Below are 26,540 nucleotides of genomic sequence, written 5' to 3' on the forward strand. Positions count from 1 at the left end.
TCCGCTGCACTGATCCCTGTGGCTCCCCTGCAACTGCGGGATTCTCTTCCTCTCCCCTCCCACTGGCTTTGGGTACTGTAGGAGAGCCACAAGGGGATTTAACTTGGCAAATAGATTCCCATGCTGCTCCAACCCTCCCTGTACTGTGCTCCTATTTATATTCCAAGGTATTTAGTAAGAGGCATGGTGAGTTTTTTCAAGTTGTCATTTTTTCCCACAATATGAAGATTTTATTTTTTTCACAAAATTGTCATATTAGCAGGTTATTTCTCTCACATGGCTTATGCATATTTGCAACTACACCCCAAAACACATTCTGCTACTCTTCCTATGTAGGGTGATGCCACATGTGTGAGACGTTTTCACAGCCCGGCCACATAGGGAGGCCCAACATGCAGAGAGTTCTAGGGACATAAATTACACATCTAGCTTCTTACACTTTTGAAAGCCCTGGAGCACCAGAACAATTGAAATACCCACAAATTTGCCCTATTTTGGAAAGCTAACACCCTAAAATATATTCTATGAGGCATAATGAGTCTTTTGAACATGTCATTTTTTTCCACAAGTTTTTGGAAAATGTGAAAAGAAAATGAAAACACATTTTTCTAACCCATTTTTTACACATTTTTACAGCACTGAAGGGTGCTGATGAGGATCCATTGATGAGGGGGGGGGGGGGGGGGACTGATGAGCACTCACTGATGGGCTCTGTAGAGCACTGAGACAAAAAGTGGGTTTGGCACTCCTACTGTATTTATGTGTTTGAATAGTGCTATATAATGTAAAATACAAAACCAAAAATTCCTAAATCACAGTATACCAAAATGCATATACACTGTGCCTCATAAAATTATGAGTGCTAGTTGTGCTAGTGGGGGGGAGGGGGGTTGGGGGGTTCGTGCTAGAAGAGGTGATACGGTGGAGGGTAATTATTTTTTTATGGGGGGTGGATTTGTGCTAGTAGGGAATATTGGAAGGTATTTGTGCTAGGAGGGAAAATTTGGGTGAGGGAGAAGGATGTGTACTGAGAGGGGAAACATCAGGGGTAGATGCTAGGAGTCATTTTTTGAGGGTATCAGTTTGTCCAGGGGGGGGGGGGGGGGTTGTGAAGAGAGTGAGGATTTGAGATGGGAGGGGAAATGAGGAGGCAAAGATTTGTGCTGGGAGGGGGAATTTCAGCAAGGGGGTGGGTTCGTCTTGCGAGGAGGGGGAATTTATTCTTAGGGATAAGCATGCAGATTAGTTTCCAATTTTTTTTTGGGGTGGCGGATTTCTGCTGACATAAAATTGCTTATACATCTTGGGGGGAGGGGGGCGCAGTTTGGCATGTTCACCCTGGACTCTAGATGACCTTGTCACGGCACTGATTATAAGGACTTTTAGTGTGGATACATGATATTTGGAAGATTGGATTAAAGACGCAATATCATCACATCTGTACCACACAGGGATTTATTATGTGGAGCACTGGTCACTTTATATGAATTTGGGCAACATTGATTTACTGTTATTCTTTCAATCACATCAGGTTTTATGCTCCTTCTTTTTTAGCACTGGTCACCTTTTACTTGGCACTAGTACACTTTAATTAATATTATGAGGCACTGTATATGCATTTTGGTGCACTGTGATGAATGAATTTTTGGTTTTGTATTTTACGTTATTTAACACTACACGTGGTCCCCAGGCTACAAACAAGATAGGGTTTGTAGGTTTGTTCTTAAGTTGAATTTGTTTGTAAATCAGAACAGCTACATTTTGACCTAGCTCCAGCCAAAAAAAAATATTTTTACATTTTTTGGATAGCATAAGAAAGGGTTAACACCCCTGTAACCAGTGGCGGTTTTAGGCACGGGCGAAGGGGGCAGCCGCCCGGGGCGGCATTTTTTCATAACACGTGGGGGGCGGCATGCCCGGGCCGCGGACCGGTACCGTTCCGTGGATCAAATGGTACCGGACCGCCCGAGCCCCGTTCGCCCATGCCTTAAACCGCCGCAGCCGAGCCGAGGGGCAGAGCATTGCTCCCCCCCGAGCCCGCCCATTGTGTGACAATAGCGAATGAAAATTCGCTATTGTCACACTGATTCTCCTCCTGGCCAATCAGGGAGCGGGTCCTCCCGCTTCCTGATTGGCCGAAAGGCAAACCTCACGCCATTGGCCGAGGAGGAGGCGCCGCGGGAGGACTGAAGAGACGTGAAGAGAAGTGAGGTAAGTGCTGTGCACGGACGGGTCTCGGGGGGGGGGGGGGGACGCTGGCGCTCTGCATTGTAAAGTGGCACTCTGGCATGGCATATATACAGTGAAAGGGGGCATTGCTGTTGCGCTCTGCATTGAAAGGGGGCATTGCTGTGGCGCTCTGCATTAAAGGGGGCATTGCTGTGGAGCTCTGCATTAAAGGGGGCATTGCTGTGGCGCTCTGCATTGAAAGGGGGCATTGCTGTTGCGCTCTGCATTGAAAGGGGGCATTGCTGTGGCGCTCTGCATTAAAGGGGGCATTGCTGTGGCGCTCTGCATTAAAGGGGGCATTGCTGTGGAGCTCTGCATTGAAAGGGGGCATTGCTGTGGCGCTCTGCATTAAAGGGGGCATTGCTGTGGAGCTCTGCATTAAAGGGGGCATTGCTGTGGCGCTCTGCATTAAAGGGGGCATTGCTGTGGTGCTCTGCATTGAAAGGGGGCATTGCTGTGGCGCTCTGCATTAAAGGGGGCATTGCTGTGGCGCTCTGCATTAAAGGGGGCATTGCTGTGGCGCTCTGCATTAAAGGTGGCATTGCTGTGGTGCTCTGCATTAAAGGGGGCATTGCTGTGGCACTCTGCATTAAAGGGGGCATTGCTGTGGCGCTCTGCATTAAAGGGGGCATTGCTGTGGCGCTCTGCATTAAAGGGGGCATTGCTGTGGAGCTCTGCATTGAAAGGGGGCATTGCTGTGGCGCTCTGCATTAAAGGGGGCATTGCTGTGGAGCTCTGCATTAAAGGGGGCATTGCTGTGGCGCTCTGCATTAAAGGGGGCATTGCTGTGGCGCTCTGCATTGAAAGGGGGCATTGCTGTGGCGCTCTGCATTAAAGGGGGCATTGCTGTGGAGCTCTGCATTAAAGGGGGCATTGCTGTGGCGCTCTGCATTAAAGGGGGCATTGCTGTGGCGCTCTGCATTAAAGGGGGCATTGCTGTGGCGCTCTGCATTAAAGGGGGCATTGCTGTGGCGCTCTGCATTAAAGGGGGCATTGCTGTGGCGCTCTGCATTAAAGGGGGCATTGCTGTGGAGCTCTGCATTAAAGGGGGCATTGCTGTGGCGCTCTGCATTAAAGGGGGCATTGCTGTGGCGCTCTGCATTAAAGGGGGCATTGCTGTGGTGCTCTGCATTAAAGGGGGCATTGCTGTGGCGCTCTGCATTAAAGGGGGCATTGCTGTGGCGCTCTGCATTAAAGGGGGCATTGCTGTGGTGCTCTGCATTAAAGGGGGCATTGCTGTGGCGCTCTGCATTAAAGGGGGCATTGCTGTGGCGCTCTGCATTAAAGGGGGCATTGCTGTGGCGCTCTGCATTGAAGGGGGCATTGCTGTGGCGCTCTGCATTAAAGGGGGCATTGCTGTGGCGCTCTGCATTAAAGGGGGCATTGCTGTGGCGCTCTGCATTAAAGGGGGCATTGCTGTGGCGCTCTGCATTAAAGGGGGCATTGCTGTGGCGCTCTGCATTAAAGGGGGCATTGCTGTGGCGCTCTGCATTAAAGGGGGCATTGCTGTGGCGCTCTGCATTAAAGGGGGCATTGCTGTGGCGCTCTGCATTGAAGGGGGCATTGCTGTGGCGCTCTGCATTGAAGGGGGCATTGCTGTGGCGCTCTGCATTAAAGGGGGCATTGCTGTGGTGCTCTGCATTTATTGGGGGCAATGCTGTGGCACTCTGCATTTATTGGGGGCATTGCTGTGGCGCTCTGCATTAAAGGGTGCATTGCTGTGGCGCTCTGCATTAAAGGGGGCATTGCTGTGGTGCTCTGCATTTATTGGGGGCAATGCTGTGGCACTCTGCATTTATTGGGGGCAATGCTGTGGCACTCTGCATTTATTGGGGGCATTGCTGTGGCACTCCGCTTTTATTGGGGGCATTGCTGTGGCACTCTGCATTTATTGGGGGCAACAATGCTGTGGCACTCTGCATTTATTGGGGGCATTGCTGTGGCACTCTGCATTTATTGGGGGCAACAATGCTGTGGCACTCTGCATTTATTGGGGGCAATGCTGTGGCACTCTGCATTTATTGTTATGTTGTCATGTTATGTTATTTTTTTTTGGGGGGGGGGGGGGCGCCGGGAGGGAGTCATGCCCGGGGAGCAATTTAATGTAGAACCGCCACTGCCTGTAACATTTTTTTTGCTGTCTATGCCCCTGTTCACAAGATTTCACCTCACTTTCTGTCCCTATGACAATTGAATTTTTAAGATTTTGAGTTGTTATGGAAACAAGGATTGGTGACAAAGCTTTAATAGAGACACCTTTGTTCCATGAGAACTCTTACAGAAGTGAATTTCCCTTCCTAGGGGGAGAATTCCTCTCACTTCCTGTTATCTCTCTCCATTTGTAAGTAGGAGTCATTTGTAAGTCGGATTATTGTAACTCGGGGACTGCCTGTATTCAGGCACATAAATAGCAGCACCAAACCCACTTTTTGTCTCAAATTTCTATATTAGACCCTACCTCAGTAGCCACTCACAGTGGGGGCAGCAGCTACATACATTTATTATTTTTTATCCATAGCGCGGAATCACACAAACATATTACCATACTGTGGGGCACTGATGAGCACTGAGAAGCACTCACTGATGTGCACTGTAGGGCACTGATGTGCATTGATGGCACACATAAGGACTCTCTGATGGGCACTGATAAGCACTCACTGATGTGCACTGTAGGGTACTGATGTGCATTGATGGCACCCATAAGGACTCTCTGATGGGCACTGATAAGCACTCACTGATGTGCACTGTAGGGTACTGATGTGCATTGATGGCACACATAAGGACTCTCTGATGGGCACTGATAAGCACTCACTGATGTGCACTGTAGGGTACTGATGTGCATTGATGGCACACATAAGGACTCTCTGTTGGGCACTGATAAGCACTCACTGATGTGCACTGTAGGGCACTGATGTGCATTGATGGCACACATAAGGACTCTCTGATGGGCACTGATGTGCACTGTAGGGCACTCATGTGCATTGATGGCACCCATAAGCACTCACTGATGAGAACTGTAGGGCACTGATGGCACTGTAGGGCACTGATGTGCATTGATGGCACCCATAAGAACTCACTGATGAGAACTGTAGGGCACTGATGGCACTGTAGGACACTGATGGCACTATAGTGGCACGGATGGCACTATAGGGCACTGATGGCACTTTACCCCGATCCATGATGCCCTGGGTCCCGAGGACTCAATGATCACGGATACTTACGGATGCATGCCCGAGAACGCATTCTCGGGAAGATGTCAATAGATGCCCTCCCAGAAGGTACAGGTCGCTCTGTAGCCATCATTTGGCTATTACACGGTCGGCAAGTGGTTAAACCCCTGTAATTGCCTATGTGTGCATGGACACATAGGCTAACATGAAAGGGTCTTTAGAGGCAGGGAAAAAAAAAAAAAACATAATAAGCCTGTAAAACAGGCATTTTTGAGCTCAAGTGTGCATGAGGCCTAACAGCATATTTTGGCACTATATTTAAAAAAAGGCAGCGAAGGAGGTGATTGTCCGAGAGCTAGCACAGATAGAAGTCTTAATAAGGATGTTGGAGAAACATTCATGACAATCTATTTCACCACTGCAATTCACTGAGGTAAAGCAAAAGCTGCCAACTCATCCTAATCTCTCCCTACGAAATCAATGATCTCTCCCCATCCTCCTCCTACAACAGTTTATACACTGACAATATGAGACTGATCTAAGAAGGTGAGAATATCTACACAATAAATTCACAATTATCCAATCATGGAGATGAAACAGGAATTTGCTTTTCATTTGATTCAATAATTAAAGTGAATTTTCTGTGAACATTCTCAGCTCCTTTAGTAAATAAGCCTCCTTATCTGCTCTCAACCAACCCATTTATAGTGAAGGGCTGGGTTATCCCCCCCCCGCCCCCCCCCCCTCACAATATTGGCTGTTGTACGTCTATTGGCCAGGGTTAAAGGGTGCATAGTTTTTTAAAATTCTAAGCAACACCCCAAAATTCTGCTTTGAATTTTACATGAATTCAAGTGCATACATTTGTCGGTGTCCTTGTTACCTTGACAACTGAGGTCACAAGTGAAAACTTGGAATACTGATTTATATCTGATGACCACTGTCAGTGAAATGTTATTAGCTGACAAAGCAGCAGCTGTTGGACATTATTTCGTCATGAAAATATGCCATTCATTGCTCGTTCCCATGATAGGAGAGAGGCAGACTGCTCAATTTTGCTTTTATAATTTGCTGGATCTTTGAAAAAGATCATAAGAATACGTGTTTTCAGCTAAAGACTGGCGGAATCTTCTCGTCTTTTGCCCTGTCCATTGCTTTGCTGGCTTTACTGTGCATGGGAGACAGGACACTTTTACTATACAAATAAAACCTATGAAGGAGGATTTGTTTCATCTCTGTGTATCATCTGAGACCGTTCACTTCACTGAGTATATATGAGGGTTTACATCCACTTGAAGGGCATATGTACAAGTATTTGAATAAAATATTTTCATGAAAAATATAACACGTGTATATAAAAATTCAAAACAAATTCTAAATATAAAAAAGTATTCTCCTTTAACCACTTCAGCCCCGGAAGGTTTTACCCCCTTCCTGACCAGGCCCTATTTTGCGATTCGGCTCTGCGTTAATTTAATGGACAGTTGTGCGGTCGTGTGACGCTGTACCCAAATACAATTTATGTCCTTTTTTCCCAAAAATAGAGCTTTCTTTTGGTGTTATTTGATCACCTGTGCGATTTTTATTGTTTGCGCTATAAACAAAAAAAGAGCGATAATTTTGAAAAAAACAAAAAAAAAAACAATATTTTTCACATTCTGCTATCTATTCCAAAAAAAAAACCTTAAAAATCTATTTTTTTTTTTACATTTTAGGCCAATTTGTTTTCTGCTACATATTTTTGGTAAAAAAAATCGCAATAAACGTATTTTGATTGGTTTGCGCAAAAGTTATCGCGTCTACTAACTACGGGAAAGATTTATGTCATATTTATTTATTCTTAATAGTAATGGTGGCGATCTGCGATTTTTTGCAGGACTGCGACATTGCGGCGAACAGATCGGACCCCTGACTGACATTTTTTACACTTTTGGGGGACCAGTGACATTACTACAGTAATCAGTGCTAAAACTATGCTCTGTTACTGTAATAATGACACTGGTAGGGAAGGGGTTAACACTGAGGGTGATCAAGGGTTTAAATGGGAGCCTAGGGGAGTGATTCTAACTGTGCGGGGAGTGGCTTCTGAAATGACCATAGAGACGTGTGATCCTATATAGAAGGATCACAGGGGCTCTATGATCATTGCAGGGAGAAGAACGGTCAGCTGCGTTTACAACAGCCGACCGTCCTTCTCTCTCAGCGGGGAGCGATCGCTGGTGTCAGGCAACAATCGGAGCCACCTGCCCGTGTATTGGCTTCCCCGCTGACGAGTGGGGGTGGGAGCACGCCGGTGGTGCACGCTCGCCCCCTTGTCGCGTGTACGAGAGCTACGGCGATTTGCCTGGGAGCGGCTGCCTGCCGCCGTATTTATGTGGCGGACGGTCGGCAAAAAGTTAAAGCCTATGTCCAGGTGTGCTGGAGGTGCATTGTATAAGTGTGTTGGGGGGCATTCAAATGTGCCGTTTACCATGCATCACCACATTATATAGGTCTGAATGGGTGCCCTCTGATGGATGAAAAATATGTACATATCGCTATTTAACTAAGAAGTTCACTTTACTGTACACTTACGCTGCTGGTAACATGGTACGTTGCCTGGAATTCTGGATTCATAGAAAAGTTAACATTACTAAAAACTGCTTAGAGAACATGCATATGGCAAAGTAGAGCAGAGTAATTAACTAAATTAGGCCAATTAACACTTCTCTTGGACTAACAATGATACCGGAGTCCAACACACGTACAAGATTAGAAATCCAAGGACTGCCTTGTTAGCATGGTAAATTCCAAACAGCAGCCTGGGGAAGCCTGGGGAAGAAGTGACAAATGAATCAGAACTTCAGCAAACATTGAAGGTTTGGGGGGGCATTCATTGCTCCACCAACACCTATGGGATTGTGACAGACCAATCAATACATAATAAGTTGGTATTTATGCTCATTTGCATATTCGAATTTGATTGGTCCATTTTAAAGCAACTGTAATAACGGTTATGTGTGGTTATGATCTTATCTAAGTAATAACTGCGTCAGCAGTTAATCTAACGGCGGGGACAGAAGAGGAAAGTTGTCCCGCCCTCCCCACCCCTATGTTTACCCTATGTCACGGTCCTTTTTTGGATGTCTTTGTACTTGATACTTTGATGTCAACTTGAGTGGTTATAACTGAGTTGATGATATTTATTGTGGTTGTGGATATTGTATTTATGTTAATTAACTTGAGCAATCAATGCTGAGTTAATATAAAGATAGTTTATTAATATTATATATGTTATAAAATATATATAGGTTTGTGTATAATATATATATACAAATTTTAATGGTTATATCAATAAAGGGCCGTGGCCAATTTTCAATCCATATTCTAAGTCTGGTCTCTTTTATTTATGTTTCTTATATATATATTTAGATATATGTTTTTTCTTCTGATGGGTTCTGTCTACAGTCCCATTTACCATTCAATATTCACCCATCAGATTGTTGAATGCTATTTTATTGATTTCTATAATTACCATTCAGAGAGGCCATTTTTGTGATTTCAGAGGACGATGGCTTGGGAGCTGTGCAGATAGAAGATGCTTGTAACAATAATTTTCAAGTTAAGTGACTTTGTAATAGGTCATTATGAAAAAAAAAAAAGAATATTCAGTGCCAGAAAGAGAGTTTGATATCACAGAAGCCTTAACATTTTTAGGATATTTAAAAGTGGCAAATCTCCAAATCAAAACATGTATCTATAATAATAAGCGACAATTACTCTGCAGTGAAGGAAACACCAGTGGTAGACTTCTAGCAAAAAAAAAAATGTTGGCTGATCATATTTCCAACAGCAGCATAACAAGAGCAAATCTACCGATTAGCAAGGCATCGTTGTCCCACTGCAGGACATGCTAATGTTGGTGTTGTTGGTGTTCACACTGGAACAGTACAGTGCCCATATAGTCTTTATGTTTCAATATCTGGCAGCTATTATCAGGACCAAACATTTTCACTAAGGTGTCTATGTTTGCGGGATTCTGAGATTATGTTGTATGTTCCACTAGTGTGGAGGCAACAGTGGTTTTGAATTACAAAGGCTGGGGATATAAAAAGCAATGCTGAAGAAGTGTCTTAGCAGGCAGTATATGCACAAGAGCAGTACGAAGGGTATGACATCAGGCAGTGTGTGTAGGAGGGGAGTATATGGGTTGTGACTACAGGCTGTATATGCAGGAGAAGAGTACAGGGGGTGTGACAGCGAGTAGTATGTTCAGGAGAGTAGTGTGGAGGGTATTGCAGGGGACAGTATTTGCAGGAGAGCAGTGCGCAGTGCGGTGGGCAATAGTTAGGTCTCTATATATATTTGGACACAGGCACAATTTTAGTTTTTTCAGGTATTAACCAAAACATATTAAAGCTATAGTAATATCATGGGCTAAAAGTACATACTCTCAGGGTTAATTTGAGGGTATGTACATCCAAATCAGGATAAGAAAGGTTTAGAAATTACAGCTCTTAAAGGGCAAATAAAGCTTCCTCTGTAACTTATACCAATAGATAAGCCTATGATAAGGCTTACCTATAGGTACTGTAAATATCTCCTAAACATGCACCGTTTAGGAGATATTTACTTTGCATGCAGCCAGTGACATCACTGGCGCATGTACTCTGAAGGAACAATAATATAAAGAAATGGCCGCACTCCAAGATGCACCAAAATTCTGATTTAATGGACGAACATCCCAAGTGTTACAGACAGTGCAAAGGTAGATGCGTTTCACACACTAACAGGTGTGCTTATTCATAATGTTAATGATGCATCTTGGAGTGCGGCCAATTCTTTATATTATTGTATTCAGAGGCAAGCCAAGGCGGGCACCCGTAACATCATCAGGCTTCCTCTCTTTCACCTGGAGCAGCAAGACTTTCTTTGTTTGGCTCTGAAGGTACAGCCGCCTGTGCTATTCCTTCAGAGCCCTGTGCTGTGAACAGTGACACTTGTGTGCATGCGCGTGAGTGACACCATCGCAGCTCCGGCCAATCAGATGTTTGTAGGACGCGAACCCGGAAGAAAGATAGATGAACATGTCGGCCACCTCAGCGTTGAGCGGGCGCCGCTGCAGGGACTTCGTTCTAAGGTAAGTATTTCATAATGAGCTAGTATGCAATGCATACTAGCTCATTATGCCTTTGTCTTTCAGGTTTTTATTTTTTTCATTTATTTTTTTTTGGACGTTTACAACCTCTTTAAGCCACCCCCCCCCCTTTTTCAAGGGACCAAAAGTAATTGATCAATTGACTCAAAAGCTGTTCCATGCCAAGGTGTGGGCTACTCCTTCGTTATTTATTCATCAATCAAGCAGGTAAAAGGTCTGGAGATGATTCTGAGTGTGTTAGTTGCATTTGGAATCTATTGCTGTGAACCTACATCATCATCAGAAGGAATAAAAGATTTTCATGTTGTAGATCTATTACTCAGTGACTTCCTAGAAAGTTATGAAACACTTGTCACAGCACTTGATGCACGTCCAGATTATGAACAGACATTGAAGTATGTTAAGGGCAAGCTTGTGAATGAAAATAAGCATAAAACAGAAAGCAGCTGCAACAAAGATTTAATTTGTAAATATAAGAAGCCAGAACCATCAGTCTCGGAAATTCAAGATGAAAATGCTGCTAATAAGAGAAGGTACATGGAGGTGTATAAATTAAGTCAAGCTAGAACAACCTTCAGATGAGTGGATAGAGAAAGACCAAAAAGCTCAGAGCTAATATCTCTTAGAATAGAAGATGATCAAATCATACATATAAGTAAGTGTGAAACTGAAAAAGAAACGTGGTAAAGATTACAAATGGTACGTGAAAGAGCTAATCTCAGCAATAAAACGTATTTGTTTAGAAAGCTATACCAAACCAAGCAGATAAAAGGCCAGCATATGCAGGATTACATAAGACACACCTTGGAAATGGGTGAACACCTAAGAGGTACAGGAGAAGGAATAAAAGATTTTCATGTTGTAGCTCTATTACCTTAGTGACTTCCTAGAAAGTTATGAAACGCTTTTTACAGCACTTGATGCATGTCCAGATTATGAACTGACATTGAAGTATGTTAAGGGCAGGCTTGTGAATGAATATAAGCATAAAACAGAAAGCATTAATAGTGATGGGGCTTCTGTCGTAGAGTCTGCTTTCAAGATGAATAATAGGAATAAAAACAGTAACATGCAACAAGAAGCACAAGAATGTTTTGTGTGCAATAAACAAGGTAATTTAAAAGCAGATTGCAGAATCTGGAAAGCTAGAATGCAAAAACAAACTAAACTTAAAAAGGCCAAACGTGTGAAGGAAGAAACTGATTTTGCTTCAGTTAACAAATATGTTTTTCAATCCAAAAGTCGCTCCTCATCTTTGCAGGTGTGTTGATTCAGGAGCTACGAATCACATGACAAATGACAGAAATGTCTTTCTTCTTCTTCATGCTGTTTGATGCAGATATGCCAACCATATACTGGGGGGAGGCAATTATGACCGCATGCTATCTCTAAATGTCACTACCAGGAAAAGCAACTGAGAAAACTCCAGTTGAACTTTGGAATGAAAGGGCCCTGAATTTGAACCATCTAAAACATTTTGAAAGGAAAGCCTACGTGCACATTTCCAAAGAAAAATGTATAAAATGGGATGCTTGCGCAAAGGAAGGTGTGCTTGTGGGGTACAGTGAATCTCAAAAGGGATACTATATTCTACACCAAGACACAAGCAAGGTAATCATCAGTAGAAGTGTAATTGTCAATGAACTTCAATGTGTTCAAAATTTCATAAACCAACACAAGTGCTTCACACTGAGGGAAATTCCACCTCAGTGTCACATGAAGATAAGCAACAAAGTGACACAATAGAAATTAAAACAGACTATCTATACACTGTAAAAGAAGATACCAAGCTACAATAGGCTTCAATCAGGAAATTCACCAGAAGCAATAAAGGCATCTTAGCCAACCATATGTCCTATCTTGCTTGTGTAGTATTAAAACCAGAGCCAGATTTATGGGATGAGATGCAAAGACTTTTAACTCGTGAGAAACAAAAGTGGATCACAGCATTTAACAAAACCGCTTGCAAGAAACATATTTATATAACTGAGAGCTGAATGGGACTAATATAAGGAGTAGTTGTTGAGTGGGGGTGTTGGAATACAATGTTCATTTGTATTTTGTACAACAACTACATCAGCCAGTAGATGGCAGTGTTTATATGTTTTTAGCTGCATCTATGACTATATTCTGTCTTCTTCCTGAATAAATAAAATTTCAAGTTTCCTGTCTGAAGTTAAGCAGCAAAGCCCATGTGGACTGTGCACTGTCTGTTCTGTAGGGCTATATTCAGAATTTCTAACAGGAGGAGAGTGCACAGTGTATGGCAGCAGGCATGGTATGCAGGAGTGGAGTGCACAGGGCATTATAGGGGGAATAATGTTCAAGAGAGGAGTTTGGTAGGCATTACGAGAGGGGAAATACAGGTATGTGCAGGGGAGAAATTTGGAAAAAATTATAGGGGTGGGGGTATAAGTGCAGGAGAGGAGTATTGAGGTTATGACAGTGGGGATTATAGACTTTTCTAGGACAGTGTAGGTGGTGGAGATGTGTCAATAGCACTGTAGCCTATGAAGATGGTGGGGAGGATGCTGAAACTAAAATAGATGTCAGTGGAATTGGAGACACTTAATTAGCAGGGTCTATGCCATGGAGTCCCAAAACAGTGGCGGCAGTGTTGGAAAATGGGACTGGTGTTTGTTGCTGAGGCTTGTATAAATGGGGCAGTGAAGCCAAGTTTTCTACTGATATTTGTCATGGTGTGTGATAATATTGCATATGCACTGGAGGCAGGATGCTGAGCATTTAACACATCTGAGCTAACCACTGAGGGGTTATTACACATATGCTGGTAAATGGCTGCTGAGGTGTAAATGCAAATGTGCTGGGTACTGGCATCTGGGAGAGCAGTGCACACATACAGGAGACATAAGCAGAATAATAAATCCTGAAAGGGTAAAGCAGGGTACTGGGTGCTTGGGGACTGAGCACTGAGAAGATAGTGCACATGGGCTTGCTAAAGACTGAGCATTAAGGAGCTATCACATGTGCACAAAGGAATGGACACTGAGAGGGTTAATGCACCTAAGCGACTGTATATGAATGTTAATGATTATATCCTGGAGAAAGTAGTAACTGACCACTGAGAGGTTAACACACTTCAGAATGGCCACTGCTGGGTTAATGCTCATACTCTGCTATTGTAAATCTGGCTAGAGAGCTCTGTGTATTGGAGTCATTGAGTCATGACACTGCTGGAATGGATACTAGGGGGGTATGATGTGCCAAGGCAGACTATGTGTCTGACCTCAGTGTGCAATTTCCATGTGGGGGACATGGACTTTGTTCAATATTCAATTTTCGTGGTGGGAGTGTATGACTGCAGACTGAGAAGTCTCTGGAAGCTCTATAATTAGGCCCCCTGCAAGCTGGAGTTCAGGATTGCTGAGGTCTTAGGAGCAGCTTTATCCTTTGTGAGTTAGGCTGGCCATAGATGGATCTTTTTTCTTTTCAAATTCTTTCATCCACACAATCAAGGTGGATAGAAGAATCCTCTCCGCTGAGACATTGTATTCTGACAGTGGGGACTCTCCACTTATACACTCATAAACTCCTGCAGCACATTGGTTGCAGCCATGGATCAAGGAAAACCTTCCAACAAGCATGTTCAACAGAAATCAATCTTTAGATCAATTTCTGTCTAGCGGTAGCAGCCATACATGGATCAATATTCAGCCAGTCCCTGCTGAACTGGCTGAATATTGATCCATCTTCCCCTATATGGACTTACCCATATGTTCTCTAGTTTAAGTGGTTCTACCAGGGCCATGGCTGAAGCTGCAGTTATGACCCAGGTTTCTTTATTTTTTTTTCTCAGCAGGTGATGCTGAATAATCTAAAAGCAATCTGAGTGGCTAAATAGCCTCTGGATCGCTTTTAGATGTGGGGGAAGGCATCATGTCTATGGTGTATGAAACTGTAAGCAGCAAGCATTTTGTCACTTCCGATTTCAGTTTGTTGCTGCTACCAGCTTGTGAAAGCATCTGATCAAACTAATCTTGGTTTGATCAAATGCTTTTGAGGGCAGAGGTCTAATAGATCCCAGCTCCCTTCATAAGGAGGACCTGTCACTCTTATTGCTATCATAAATAAATACAATTTAAAAAATGAAAACACCAGCGCCCCGTGTACGTCAGTCTAGCGTGCATATGTAAGTGGCAATTGCACCACACATGTGAGGTATCTCCATGGACGTCAAAGGGAGAGCAATAATTCTATCAACAGACCTCCTGTGTAACTCTAAACTGGTAACATGCAAAAGCTTCTAAAGAGTTGCATATGGAGATTTTTATGTATCGTAGTTTGTCACCATTTAACGAGTGGATGCAATTTTAAAGCGTGATGTTGAGTATCTTTTTATTCAGCGTAACATCATTTGTTATATTTTACTAAACATTAGGTTATCATATTGTGTTTATGCGCACTAAAATTCATTAAAGTGTATTTTTTCCCCAAAAATTTGCATGTAAAAATATTGTGTGACATAAAAATTGCAACAACCAACATTTTTTTTGCCTCAGCCCATTTCTTTCAGAAAATATGCAATGTTTGGGGGTTCTTCATGATAATCTAGTAAAAAAAACATTGATTTTTACATGTATATGAGAAGTGTCAGAAACGGCTTGGTAGAGAAGCGGCTAGAGGAGAAGCTGGAGTATGCTTAAGGGAGAAGGGATACCGGAGAAAGACGAGTATGTGTGTGTGTGCTAGGGGTAGGATTTTAATGGGGAAACCAGTCTGTGTGCTGAAGATTGGATCTGACTGGAGAAAGATAATTCTGTGTTTTGGAGGTGTGATGTCACTGGGAAAGGATGTTTAACCTTCTTAGCAGTATTCCCGAGCGTGGCTTGGGGTTAAATTTCAGAGCCAAAAGCGGTAACCCCGAGCCACACTCGGGGTACCGCCAGAAGCATCGGTTTCAGCATTTCAGATCCTGTAAGCAGGGTTACTTACCTTGTCACCGGGATCCAGCGATGTGCCCGGCGGTGTCTAGCGGTGGTTCTTCCTCCCGATCGTCTCCGTGCCCCGGCTTCCATCTCCTGCGACGTGACGTTCGCAGGGGGGTGGAACCGGAGGCAAATTCAAATGTAAAACACACCAAACACACTCATACTATTCAAAATAAAATAAAATCACATTAGATTGCCCCCCCAGTGCCCTTTCCTGCAGTTTTACTGTACTTTTTATGTATATATATATATATATATATATATACATACATACATACGTGTATATATATATATATATATATATATATATATATATATATATATATATATATATACATGTGTATATATATATATGTATATATATATATATATATATATATGTGTATATATATATATATATATATATATATATATATACCGTATTTTCCGGCGTATAAGACGACTGGGCGTATAAGACGACCCCCCTATTACATGATCTACTGGTAATACTTATACTTAGGTTACCTTGAAGATATTCTACTCGGCGTATAAGACGACCTCCCATTTTTGGGGGATTTTTTTGAGGTTCAAAAGTAGTCTTATACGCCAGAAAATACAGTATATATATATATATATATATATATATATATATATATATATATATATATATATATATATATATAATATTAATGTATACATATATAATATATTTATACATATATATATAATAAATGTATACAGTTGGTTTGGGCTGCTCATTCACAAGAATTACATGCAAAGTAATGGTACCGCTTTCAGCACCTAAAATCCAAAATGAAATTGGAACTTAGACATTATATTGGATTTTAGACATTTTTTGATATTTTAAAGCATGTAAACTATCTTTGATGCACTACTTAGTAGCAAAGCATCCATGGTAATTGTTTAAAACATTGGTAGCCACACAGACATGAAGATTTGCAAAGGTGACTTTGCCTAGTGTGTTTTTTTTTTTAACTCAGAGCTCAGTGCCAGATCCTGTAGTCATCATCACTAAGCAGTACTGATATGTGTGTTATAAAGTGGATGAATACATGCTTTTATACCTAACATCCGTCATATTTTGAGAAGACAAAGCCACACTGAGTGACTGTAGCCAAAGAATTGAGAACTCTTTGCACGCACCATGTTTTCACTCATACATCTTCTTGTTTTAGAATGAAGTCGAGCTGGGAGAGCTGCTTCTGTCTCTTAATTACCTGCCAAGTGCTGGAAGATTGAATGTGGATATTATCAGAGCAAAACAACTTCTTCAGACTGATATGAGCCAGGGATCTGGTAAGCCATGTTTCACGATTTCTAGAGCTGAGAGTTTTATTTTAGAACCAGCTGCAGAAAGTCTTGTATAAATATCCATTTTCCCCTTTTACAAAATGTTATTGCAAAAAAAAATTGGCAGGAGCAAAAGTGTAGAGAAATATGTATAATTTACAAAGTAAGAGGTTATTTGGTACCATAGGTTAGTAATAAAATTGCAAAAAAAAATTGGCAGGAGCAAAAGTGTAGAGAAATATGTATAATTTACAAAGTAAGAGGTTATTTGGTACCATAGGTTAGTAATAAAATTGCTTTTGTTTGTTGCAGGTGTTGTCCATAAAAATGGAAACAGTGGAGAGGGAAAATATTTTTATTAGCCTCCAGATAGTTTTACGTGGAGGTCAAAATGATGTTAAGATGGTGACACTGTTGGGCATAGGTATCGTAAGTGGTTGCTTTTAGGAAGAGGATGAGAAAGAACATGATAGGAAATAGGAAGGAGAGAGGAGATCGGAGGAGAACACAAAGGAGATGAGGTGAAGGGGGTTTCAGAGGACCACTTGGGAAGGAGTAGGGTGGGGGGGGGGGGGGTTGGCTGCTTCATAGCTGCCTAATGAGAGACCTTACACTCTACTGTTTTCTTTCAAATGTCTTTAATATAGATAAGTTTTGTCTTTAGGGCAACTGAATTCAATGGGTGGTTGCCATATCTGCAGAAAGACTTAATTTTTGTCTAAGAGGATAGTAGTGAGTTTCTTTTTAATGAAGGTGTCAACAATCCACTGTTTCACTTCCTTCTCTTCTTGAAAGTAAAGAATGAATAGTTTTCATGATCTGGGAGCTGCCTCTCCAGAGCTTTTAGGCTTTTGTAAAAAGGACATTGTCTGACATCTGAAGAAGTAGAGTTCCCCAAAGATTCATTCCAGAATTGCAATTCAGAGTAGTTCTAAAAACACGGTGAGTCTTTGCCCATAGTTTCTGGGCTACTGGACATGTTCACTAGGCATAAAGCACTGTGTCAGTATCGGCAGAGCCTCTAAAGAAAGTAGAATGGTAGGATAGAACATATTTTGAGGTCCTCAGCAGGGTTAAGTTAAGATATCATAAGAGAATTTCAGTGTGTGAGTCGAGATGTCAATCCCTAAAATATCTTTATTTCTCATAGGTTATGTACATGCATGTTTAGCAAGGTATTGGGACTCCATATCCCTGTGGCTATATCATACCTAGTATTAAATGTAAAGAAAATGGTCATTGCCAGTAATAACGTGTAGTAGCTAATAGCTATAGTCATTAAACACACATTATATGGATGTGGTAAATGTAAAACAAAGTGGAACAGGAAAGTTCTGGGATAGAAATTTGGTGTAAAACCTTTAAATGGGCAATGCAACAGAAAGGATTTTTCAGTTTTTAGAGATTGAGGCAGGGGAATAAAAAAATGTTGTACTTTTTTTTAATGGGTTTAGGGTTTTTTTATGGTAGGTTTAACCACTAAAATCCTTAAATCTCTAGGAGTCTCCATAGAAATAAGTACAGTCAACTGTAGGTGACACCATTGCATGACAAAAAGACAAGCTATTTTACAACTGGTGCAATGAAGACTAGAGATGGAATCTAAAAAGGGTGGCCTTCAATTTAGAATCACAATGTTTCTTCAAAAGCCTGTGGGTGACTGTACAAAATATAGATCTTGGTGGTCTGTAATCTCGTTTTTTTCCATTGTGGTTATACACTAATATGATTTCTATATGTGAAAATAAGGGTCATCAAGAATTCCCCATTTAACTAAAGTTGTTAATCTTTTGCTGTAGCTCCTAAACAAGCAAAAAGTGTTTAAAAGAAACTTAAAATATGGGGAATTCTGTCACAGACACTTATCAAATTAGTTTTATATCACAATTCATTCCACCTACACCAAAGCTCTTAGCTTTTGCTTCTTGGAAAATACTTAACAAGCTTCACCAACAATGTTGAAGTGCATTCAGCACCACCTGACCAGGAAAAAGCAGAGCACTCTCCTGGAGTGTTTCTAGTAGAGGAGGACGCCCAAGTTTTGTTGTAACCTCAGCAAACTGACAAACCCCCAGTAAATAACCGGGCAAGAGTTGCTAGTTAAAAAATCTCCACATTTTTCCTATACTTATTTCAAAAGAGGTCATACATTTTTAAAATTCATGAATTCGTTTTTAAACTTCTGTCAATCACAGAAGTGAGGAACAGTAAGGCTGAAGACAGTAAACCCAAAATTCCTGCCTTCTGGCCCTTCATAAAGCCTTGTGAGTATCATGGCATTTACACATGTTATAACCTCTGAAGTATTAGTTCATTAATATTGTGGGGAATAAGGCACACCACATATGCATTTCACTTACGGAATATCGTTTTTGGGTTTTTACGTTACCTGTGCTTGTCACATCTGTTGTTATGTTAAAATTAAATTATTATCCTAATTAAAATTATTTCATATATTTATTCTAGATCCTTTTGTGAAGATTCAGTTAGTCCATGGGTTAAAGTTAGTGAAAACCAAAAAGACATCTTGCATGAGAGGCACCATTGACCCTTTCTACAACGAGTCCTTCAGCTTCAAGGTTCCACAAGAAGAGCTGGAGAATGCCAGCTTGGTATTTACAGGTAAGTAAGATAGCCGAGTATTCCTTATAACTAACAATTGTCAATAAAGCAGAACTAACTATGGTCATGGAAAAAAATATGTTGTATAGCATGAAAGTATAGATAAATGTGCAACTTTAGTTTCCTCCCAACCGACCTGTAACGTCACCTAATTACATGTTAATACTGCCAGCCAAGGCTTCATGCTCCTGCTGTTCCACAGCTTTTGAATTCAGGTGAGCACTAGGACTTCAGCAGGATAAGGTGACATAATAGGGTACCTGGCCATCAACATTGTCACCATTGATTCTCTAGATTGTCAATCAGTGTCTGCCCATTTTTTTCTTGGGTTTTAAAAAAACTTGCTATGCACATCTGCAGCAGGTTGCATGCAGTTGGGTCAGAACATATTGCCAAAGGTACGTATTTTAAGGAAAAAAATGTAAGCATGCAGTTATGAAAATTACAAAATGTATCCTTCCTACAGTACTGTAAGCTCTTAAACTAAAAATTATATTTATACATGAGGTGCACTTTTTCTCATTTTTTTTTCTTGGGTCATAAAACGGGTTCTGCTGGATCCCCTGATTCAATATTTTTTTTTACACAGTGACATGCCTAGCTCTTAGAGTTAGGCTTGTGAGTCCAATAATTACTACTTTTAACCATTTCACTGAACAAAGATATGCTACAATACGAGGCTGTTTGGTGCTCATCTCTTCCTTTGTCTCATAAAAATAGAGAAAGTGAGTGTTTTTAGCAGTATAGGCATGTGTCTTATGGAGAAATGAAGTATAATGTGAAAAGCTTACCATATACATTGTGGATAAAGATCAATGTATAAAATTGTGATGTGTAATAGAGGCATTTTGCCAGTGCAGTGCTATCCCCTAGAGCAGTGATGGCGAACCCTGGCACTCCAGATGTTTTGGAACTACATTTCCCATGATGCTCAACTACACTGCAGAGTGCATGGGCATCATGGGAAATGTAGTTCCATAACATCTGGGGTGTCAGGGTTCGCCATCACTGCCCTAGAGGGTCGCTGGATTTTTGGGTCCCTCTATTTCTGCACAAGCAGGCAACACGCATTTCCCAGCTTCCATACAGAGTCAGTAACCAGTCCATGGGCTTGTTTTTTTTTTTTTTTTCTTTGCTGTTTTATTGAAGGAAATAAACTTGGATAGGGATGAGGGATTTTGGAATGCCCAACTTGAACTTGGTAGAACAGCTTGAGGACAAACTTCTCTATATACAAAATATGTATAATAATGTCAGTCTTTAATGCATCAGCAGTAAATTTCCTCTTTCAGGAGCTCTATGTCCGCTTGGTGAAACTCACAAAGTCCCAACTGCTTGCAGGAGCTCTGTGTCCCCTCTACAGAAAATACCAGCCCACCTGGCTGCCTTGAAAAGTGTCCCAGAGCAAGGGATTTAGGTTTTCTGTGACACTGTCCTAACGAAAGATTTCTAAATGTTGCAACTGGCACCCTTATCCCTATTGGCCCTGGGGGTGATCAGGTAGAAGTACTTACACTGTCCCTTGAATCATGCTGCTACATAGACTGCTGTTCAGGCCTCCTGCTGGACATATCTAAACTCACTAGGCAGGGTGAGACCATGGGGTAGTGGATATTCCTCTTTTCAGCTTCTCCTCCTCCTTCCTCAGCTCCAGCCTGAAGGCAGAGCCCCCCAACACTGGGGGCCCCTCACAGGCCTCATGATTCCAGCCTCAACACTCCATCTTCCACCTGACAACAGTCCCCAACTGATTTAAGGGCCAACACCCCAACTTTTGCGCCATCCTTGCCCAGGGATTGGCAGAGATCCCCGAAATATTCAAGCTTCCATTTCCATACCTCCTCTCTCTAAGTTCTAGAACTTACCAAAAGCTTCCAGAAAAGGGGGAGGTACTAGAAGCCCAGCCTACAGAGCCTGCCAGCTGACCTAAATCTGACCCCACAGCAGTTACCCAGACTCACGCAGGCCTCATATACACAGCTGCTCCTAAACTCAAGTTTTTTTGCCAAAGCCGCTGAACTCATTCCAAAAAAAGTTTGTGTCCATGCACACATAGGCTTTTTTCAGAGTTTAGGAGCAGCCAAGTTTAGGGGCAGTCAAAGCTCCCCTCCTGAATACAGAAAAAACATGCTCAGGAAGGAAGCTTTTAGGCATAAAAATGCCAAACGCTCCTAAATACGCAAAAATGCGTCTAAACCTGCCTAAATGCTGGGTGCGTTTAGCATTTCAGAGTTTATTTATTTCAATGCCGAGAATAAATTACAATTCTGACCAAGGAAATAAATAATATCCCAAACACCAAATGCTTCTCAACTCTGCCAAACTCACCTAAACTCGTTTGAAAAAATGCAGCTTAGGTGAGTTTGTAATGCTGAATTTCTCCTGCCAGGAGCAACAGCGTTTGCAGTAAACCAGTGTGCATACTGTAAATCTACTAAATTTTCCTAACGGCTTTGTACACTTGGGGGTGTTACATCAGTATGCTAAACCTTCAATCTCCCAAACGCAATAACTTTCATGCCCCCACAATTAGTGTGAAGCTGTAGTGGTCATGGGAATTGTAGTCCCTGCAGCAACTTGCACATTGCAGGGAAATGACCTACAAATGCAATACTAATAATTTTAGACATTGAAGTGAGGTACAGTAAATAAATTAACTTGTTACTTCGCATTTCCATTTGGATACATTTAAGGAGGAGTCCTTTGTTCTACCTTAATAAAGAATCTTCAGGGGTAGAAATCTAGAAAATGAGTAAACGCAGTCCCGTGTCATTATTTCTTTTTTACAAAAGATAACTATACCAGTGGCAGGAATAAACTAGCCCTGACAGCAGAGGTCCAGGCCCAATTAAACCCAGTTCAAGAGGTCATTGTCTATTATATGAAGCAAAGGCTTAGACATGGTGCATAGACTCTGGGGAAGAGGCTGAGCCACGAAACGCGTAAGCCTTTCCAGCTTCAGAGGACAATGCACCCCTTTGATGTTGATGCTGATGGCAATATACCCATTTGATATGCTTGTATCAAGAACTCGTTTGTGAGTATTTTTATACCTTTTATTCAAAAAAACCTTTTTAGAAGATAATGCACTAGGCTGGTGCGCCCTTGTGTTTGTTTTTCGATTTCAGTAGCCTGTGGGATTACTGGATTTATAAAGTGTTTACGTTGCTGTCAGTCAGGTAGGGCAGAGAAGGAAAGCCTGTGTCTTTGGTTGATTACTTGTCAGTCCTTGTCATTCTATTGTTGATCACCATACCCTCTTGAAGGATTGAGTAAGGAAAGATAAGATATTTATAATGCCTCGTACACATGATGAGATTATCCAACGAATGACCTTCTGTTTTTTTTCATGCTAATCTTAATATCAAAAATGAAGAGGTTACTAAAGTTACAAAAATTCTAATAGGACAGAATAAAAATTCAAAAGTGATCTCATGTATTGTATTGTATTTGTATTGTATTTTCGGACAAAGACTGTACTGATTGAATGGAAATCATACAATCTGGTATTGTTCGAGAAAAATATTTGTGTTTGTCCCTTTGGATAATATTGGATGAACTGTTGTGATCGGCTCTCGAAATCTGTGTACTAACCATCAGATTGGTTTTATAAGGCCCCTTGGCCTTATAGTATGATCGCTTCAAAAGCTGTATTTTTCATCAGTTGGTGGACACATTGATGCCTCCACCCTTATGCTGCCCTTTTTGCAGAAATCATTTTTCAAATCCCCTTGGCCTTATAGTCCTTTCAGCCACAATAAAACAGTATTTTTACAGTGTGCCCTTAGGAAACTATAGTTAGTCACAGGGCTATTCTATAGAATAAAATACCTGCTATGAGAGATAAGAGTCATATTGCTGACTTCTTAATGTTCTGGTTTGTTTCTGTTATGTTGATATTCTTCCTTCAGAGTTGTAGACATAGTACAAGCATGTAGAAAGTAAAGTCAGAATGAAGTCAGAACACTTGATCCTTATGCTTGCTCTTAGTTATTAAAAAACATTGAAGCTAGATTATCGTGTAGTCAGTGAGGTCTGCAATGACTGCCTATGTATTTTTCCTGTGGCAGATTTCCTTTAAAGTAGATATAAACTATTTTTGGGTGATGCTTTACTAAAGCACTGTGCATCATAAAAAAAATCACAATAGGAGAAATTTCCAAAGCGTCCTGCACCATTATAATGGCGCTGTAACTGGTGTCAGTGGCATACGCCACAATAACAAAGCAGATAGAACTGTTTAAGGTCTATCTGCGCCAGTTTCTATTTTAAATTTAATGTAATTGTAAACGATCACCTTGTAAAACAACCCATTCAGTTGAAAATAGAAATGAAAGGCAAACATTTGTGTATTTATATAAAAAAACTTTAAACATACCATTTTTTCCCCCTTTTTTAATAAGTAATCTCATTCTCTCTGTTCTCAGCTGCATACAAGCTGGGGGAGAAGAAGCAGCAGTATACTGAGCTTCCCAGTAAATGGCTGTGCAGTGGGGGGCCTGTCAGGACAAGTCTGATCATTGGAGGAGAGCATACTGAGTTCCCAGAATAGCTAGAGAACTGACCACTATGTATTCTCATGCTTAGTGTGGTCAGTTTTTAATAGGAAAGCAGAGGGACTGACAGGAACACCAGATAATACACCAGGTACATAAGGGAAGCAATACAATCAACAGGATACTTTCTCAGACAAGTACATGGTACTGCAGGCACATATCGGCAATAGGAAGTGTTGGGGTAACAAACGCATTAAGTCTAAACTGCCATGGGTTCCATGCCTATATAACAAATGGATTATTACATTTTTCAATATAGAAAATTGCCACAGACCCTCACGAGATTGAACCTGCCAGACAGCTCACTCCCTCTCTCTGCCCTTAAAAAAGTATTCATACCCCTTGAAAATTTTCCACATTTTGTCATGTCACAACCAAAAACGTAAATTTATTTTATTGGGATTTTATGTAACACAAAGTGGCACATAATTGTGAAGTGGAAGAAAAATGATAAATGGTTTTCACAATTTGGTACAAATAAATATGTGAAAAGTGTGGGGAGCATTTGTATTCATCACCCCTGTGTCAATACTTTGTAGAACCAACTTTCACTGCAATTACAGTTGCAAGTCTTTTTAGGTATGTCTCTACCAGCTACATCTAGAGAGTGCCATTGTTGCCCATTCTTCTTTGCAAAATATCTCAAACTCTGTCAGATTGGATGGAGAGAGTGTGTGAACAGCAATTTGCAAGTCTTGCCACAGATTCTCAATTGGATTTAGGTCTGGACTTTGACTGTGCTTTACAAAAAACATTCCATTGTAGCTCTGGGTGTATGTTTAAGGTCATTGTCCTGCTGTCCTTTCTTCTAAGATTGCCCTATATTTGGCTCCATCCATCTTCTCTTCAACTCTAACCAGCTTCCCTTTCCCTGCTGAAGAAAAGCATCTCCATAACATGACATGATGCTGCCACCACAATGTTTCACGGTAGGGATGGTGTGTTCAGGGTGATGAGCAGTGTTAGTTTTCCAACACACATAGCGTTTTGCTTTTAGGCCAAAAAGTTAAATTTTGGTCTCATCTGACCAGAGAACCTTCTTCCAAAAGTTTGAGCCAGATGGACTTGTGTCTTTTTTCAACCTGACTAACTATGTAACTATGTTTGCTGCCCCCCCCCCCCCCCCATGGCTTCTCGTAAACTGGAAACAGAACTTCTTATGGCTTTCTTCTTTCCAATCTTCCATAAAGGCCAGGAGTGCACAACTAATAGTTGTCCTGTGGACAGATTTTCCCGCCTGAGCTGTGTTTTTTTTGCAGCTCCTCCAGAGTTTCCATGGACCTCTTGGCTGCTTCTCTGATTAATGGTCTTCTTGTCCGGCCTGTCACTTTAGGTGGACGGCCATGTCTTGGTGGGTTTGCAGTTGTGCCATACTCTTTCCATTTTTGGATGATGGATTACACAGTGCTCGGTGAGATATTCAAAACTTTTAATATTTTTTTATAACCTAACCCCGCTTTAAGGTTCTCCACAACTTTATCCATGACCTGTCTGATGTGTTCGTTGACCTTCATGATGCTGTTTGTTCACTAAGGTTCTCAACAAACAAACCTCTGGGCTTCACAGACCAGCTGTATATATACTGAGATTAAATTACACACAGGTGGACTCTATTTACTAAGTAGGTGACTTCTGAAGGCAATTGGTTCCACTAGAATTGAGTTAGGGGTATCAGCGTAAAGGGGGCTGAATACAAATGCACGCCACACTTTTCACACATTTATTTGTAAAAATTTTTGAAAACCATTTATTATTTTCCTTCCACTTCACAATTATGTGCCATTTTGTGTTGGTTTATCACAAATGCCAATAAAATACATTTACGTTTTTGGTTGTAACATGAGTATGAATGAGTATGAATACTTTTTCAAGGCACTGTAGGTAGGAAAAGTTCCTTTCACTGACTGCATTCTTGTAAATCGTGGCCAATGCAAGGTTAACAGCTTTTCACCTCTTTCTCGCTCTTAGTTAAAGCCCAACTTCAGTAAAACTAAACCTCATTGGTGGGGCTGCACTCACACTTCAAGGGTTAAATGCTCCTTTTTGTCTTTGAGATGGTAAAACATTTAATTTGTATAATCCTCTGCCCCCTCGGCAGACAACACTCCCCCATGGTCCAGTGGTGAACTGTTCCTTGGTGTCCTCACAGCCAGTGCAGGGCTATGGACCCTGCATCAGTCTTGATGATGTCAGCGGCCCTTAGACCACCGGAGAGCAGGGAAGAATAGGCTGCTGGGACTGATCTAGTAGTATGGAGGAGCCTGAAGGAACAGAGATAACAACAATTACAGAGATTACAACATGGAAGAAGACAGCTGGATTACAATTTGACACCAGTGAACACTACTAGTTATATATCAAATACATTTTCCCTGCTTTACATGCCTTTCTGTTTAGAACATCATCTTCGCATTTGTTTTTTCCCTTTTTTTAATGAAACATTAGTGATTGGCTGAACACCCCCCTGTTCAGTTTGCACCAGAACATCTCGAACAGGGAAAAAGTTCTAGCGAACATGCAAACTCTATTAAAGTCTATGGGACACAAATATGAAAAATCAAAAGTCCTCATTTTAAAGGCTTATATG

At 41.5% G+C, this 26,540-nt stretch overlaps 1 protein-coding gene across 2 annotated transcripts in view; it reads left to right on the top strand.

Moving 5' to 3' along the window:
* SYT17 (synaptotagmin 17) overlaps positions 1 to 26,540 on the top strand; it is a 244,243-nt gene that overhangs the window by 148,841 nt on the left and 68,862 nt on the right. For both annotated transcript variants that reach the window (XM_082260190.1, XM_082260191.1), the window contains exons 6-7: positions 16,661 to 16,781; positions 19,242 to 19,397. In XM_082260190.1, the coding sequence (XP_082116316.1) occupies positions 16,661 to 16,781; positions 19,242 to 19,397 (277 nt within the window). The remainder of the gene's footprint in view (positions 1 to 16,660; positions 16,782 to 19,241; positions 19,398 to 26,540) is intronic.

The sequence above is a fragment of the Pelophylax lessonae genome (genome assembly GCF_965119305.1).
Source record: "Pelophylax lessonae genome assembly, chromosome: 6".
Classification (NCBI taxonomy): domain Eukaryota; kingdom Metazoa; phylum Chordata; class Amphibia; order Anura; family Ranidae; genus Pelophylax; species Pelophylax lessonae.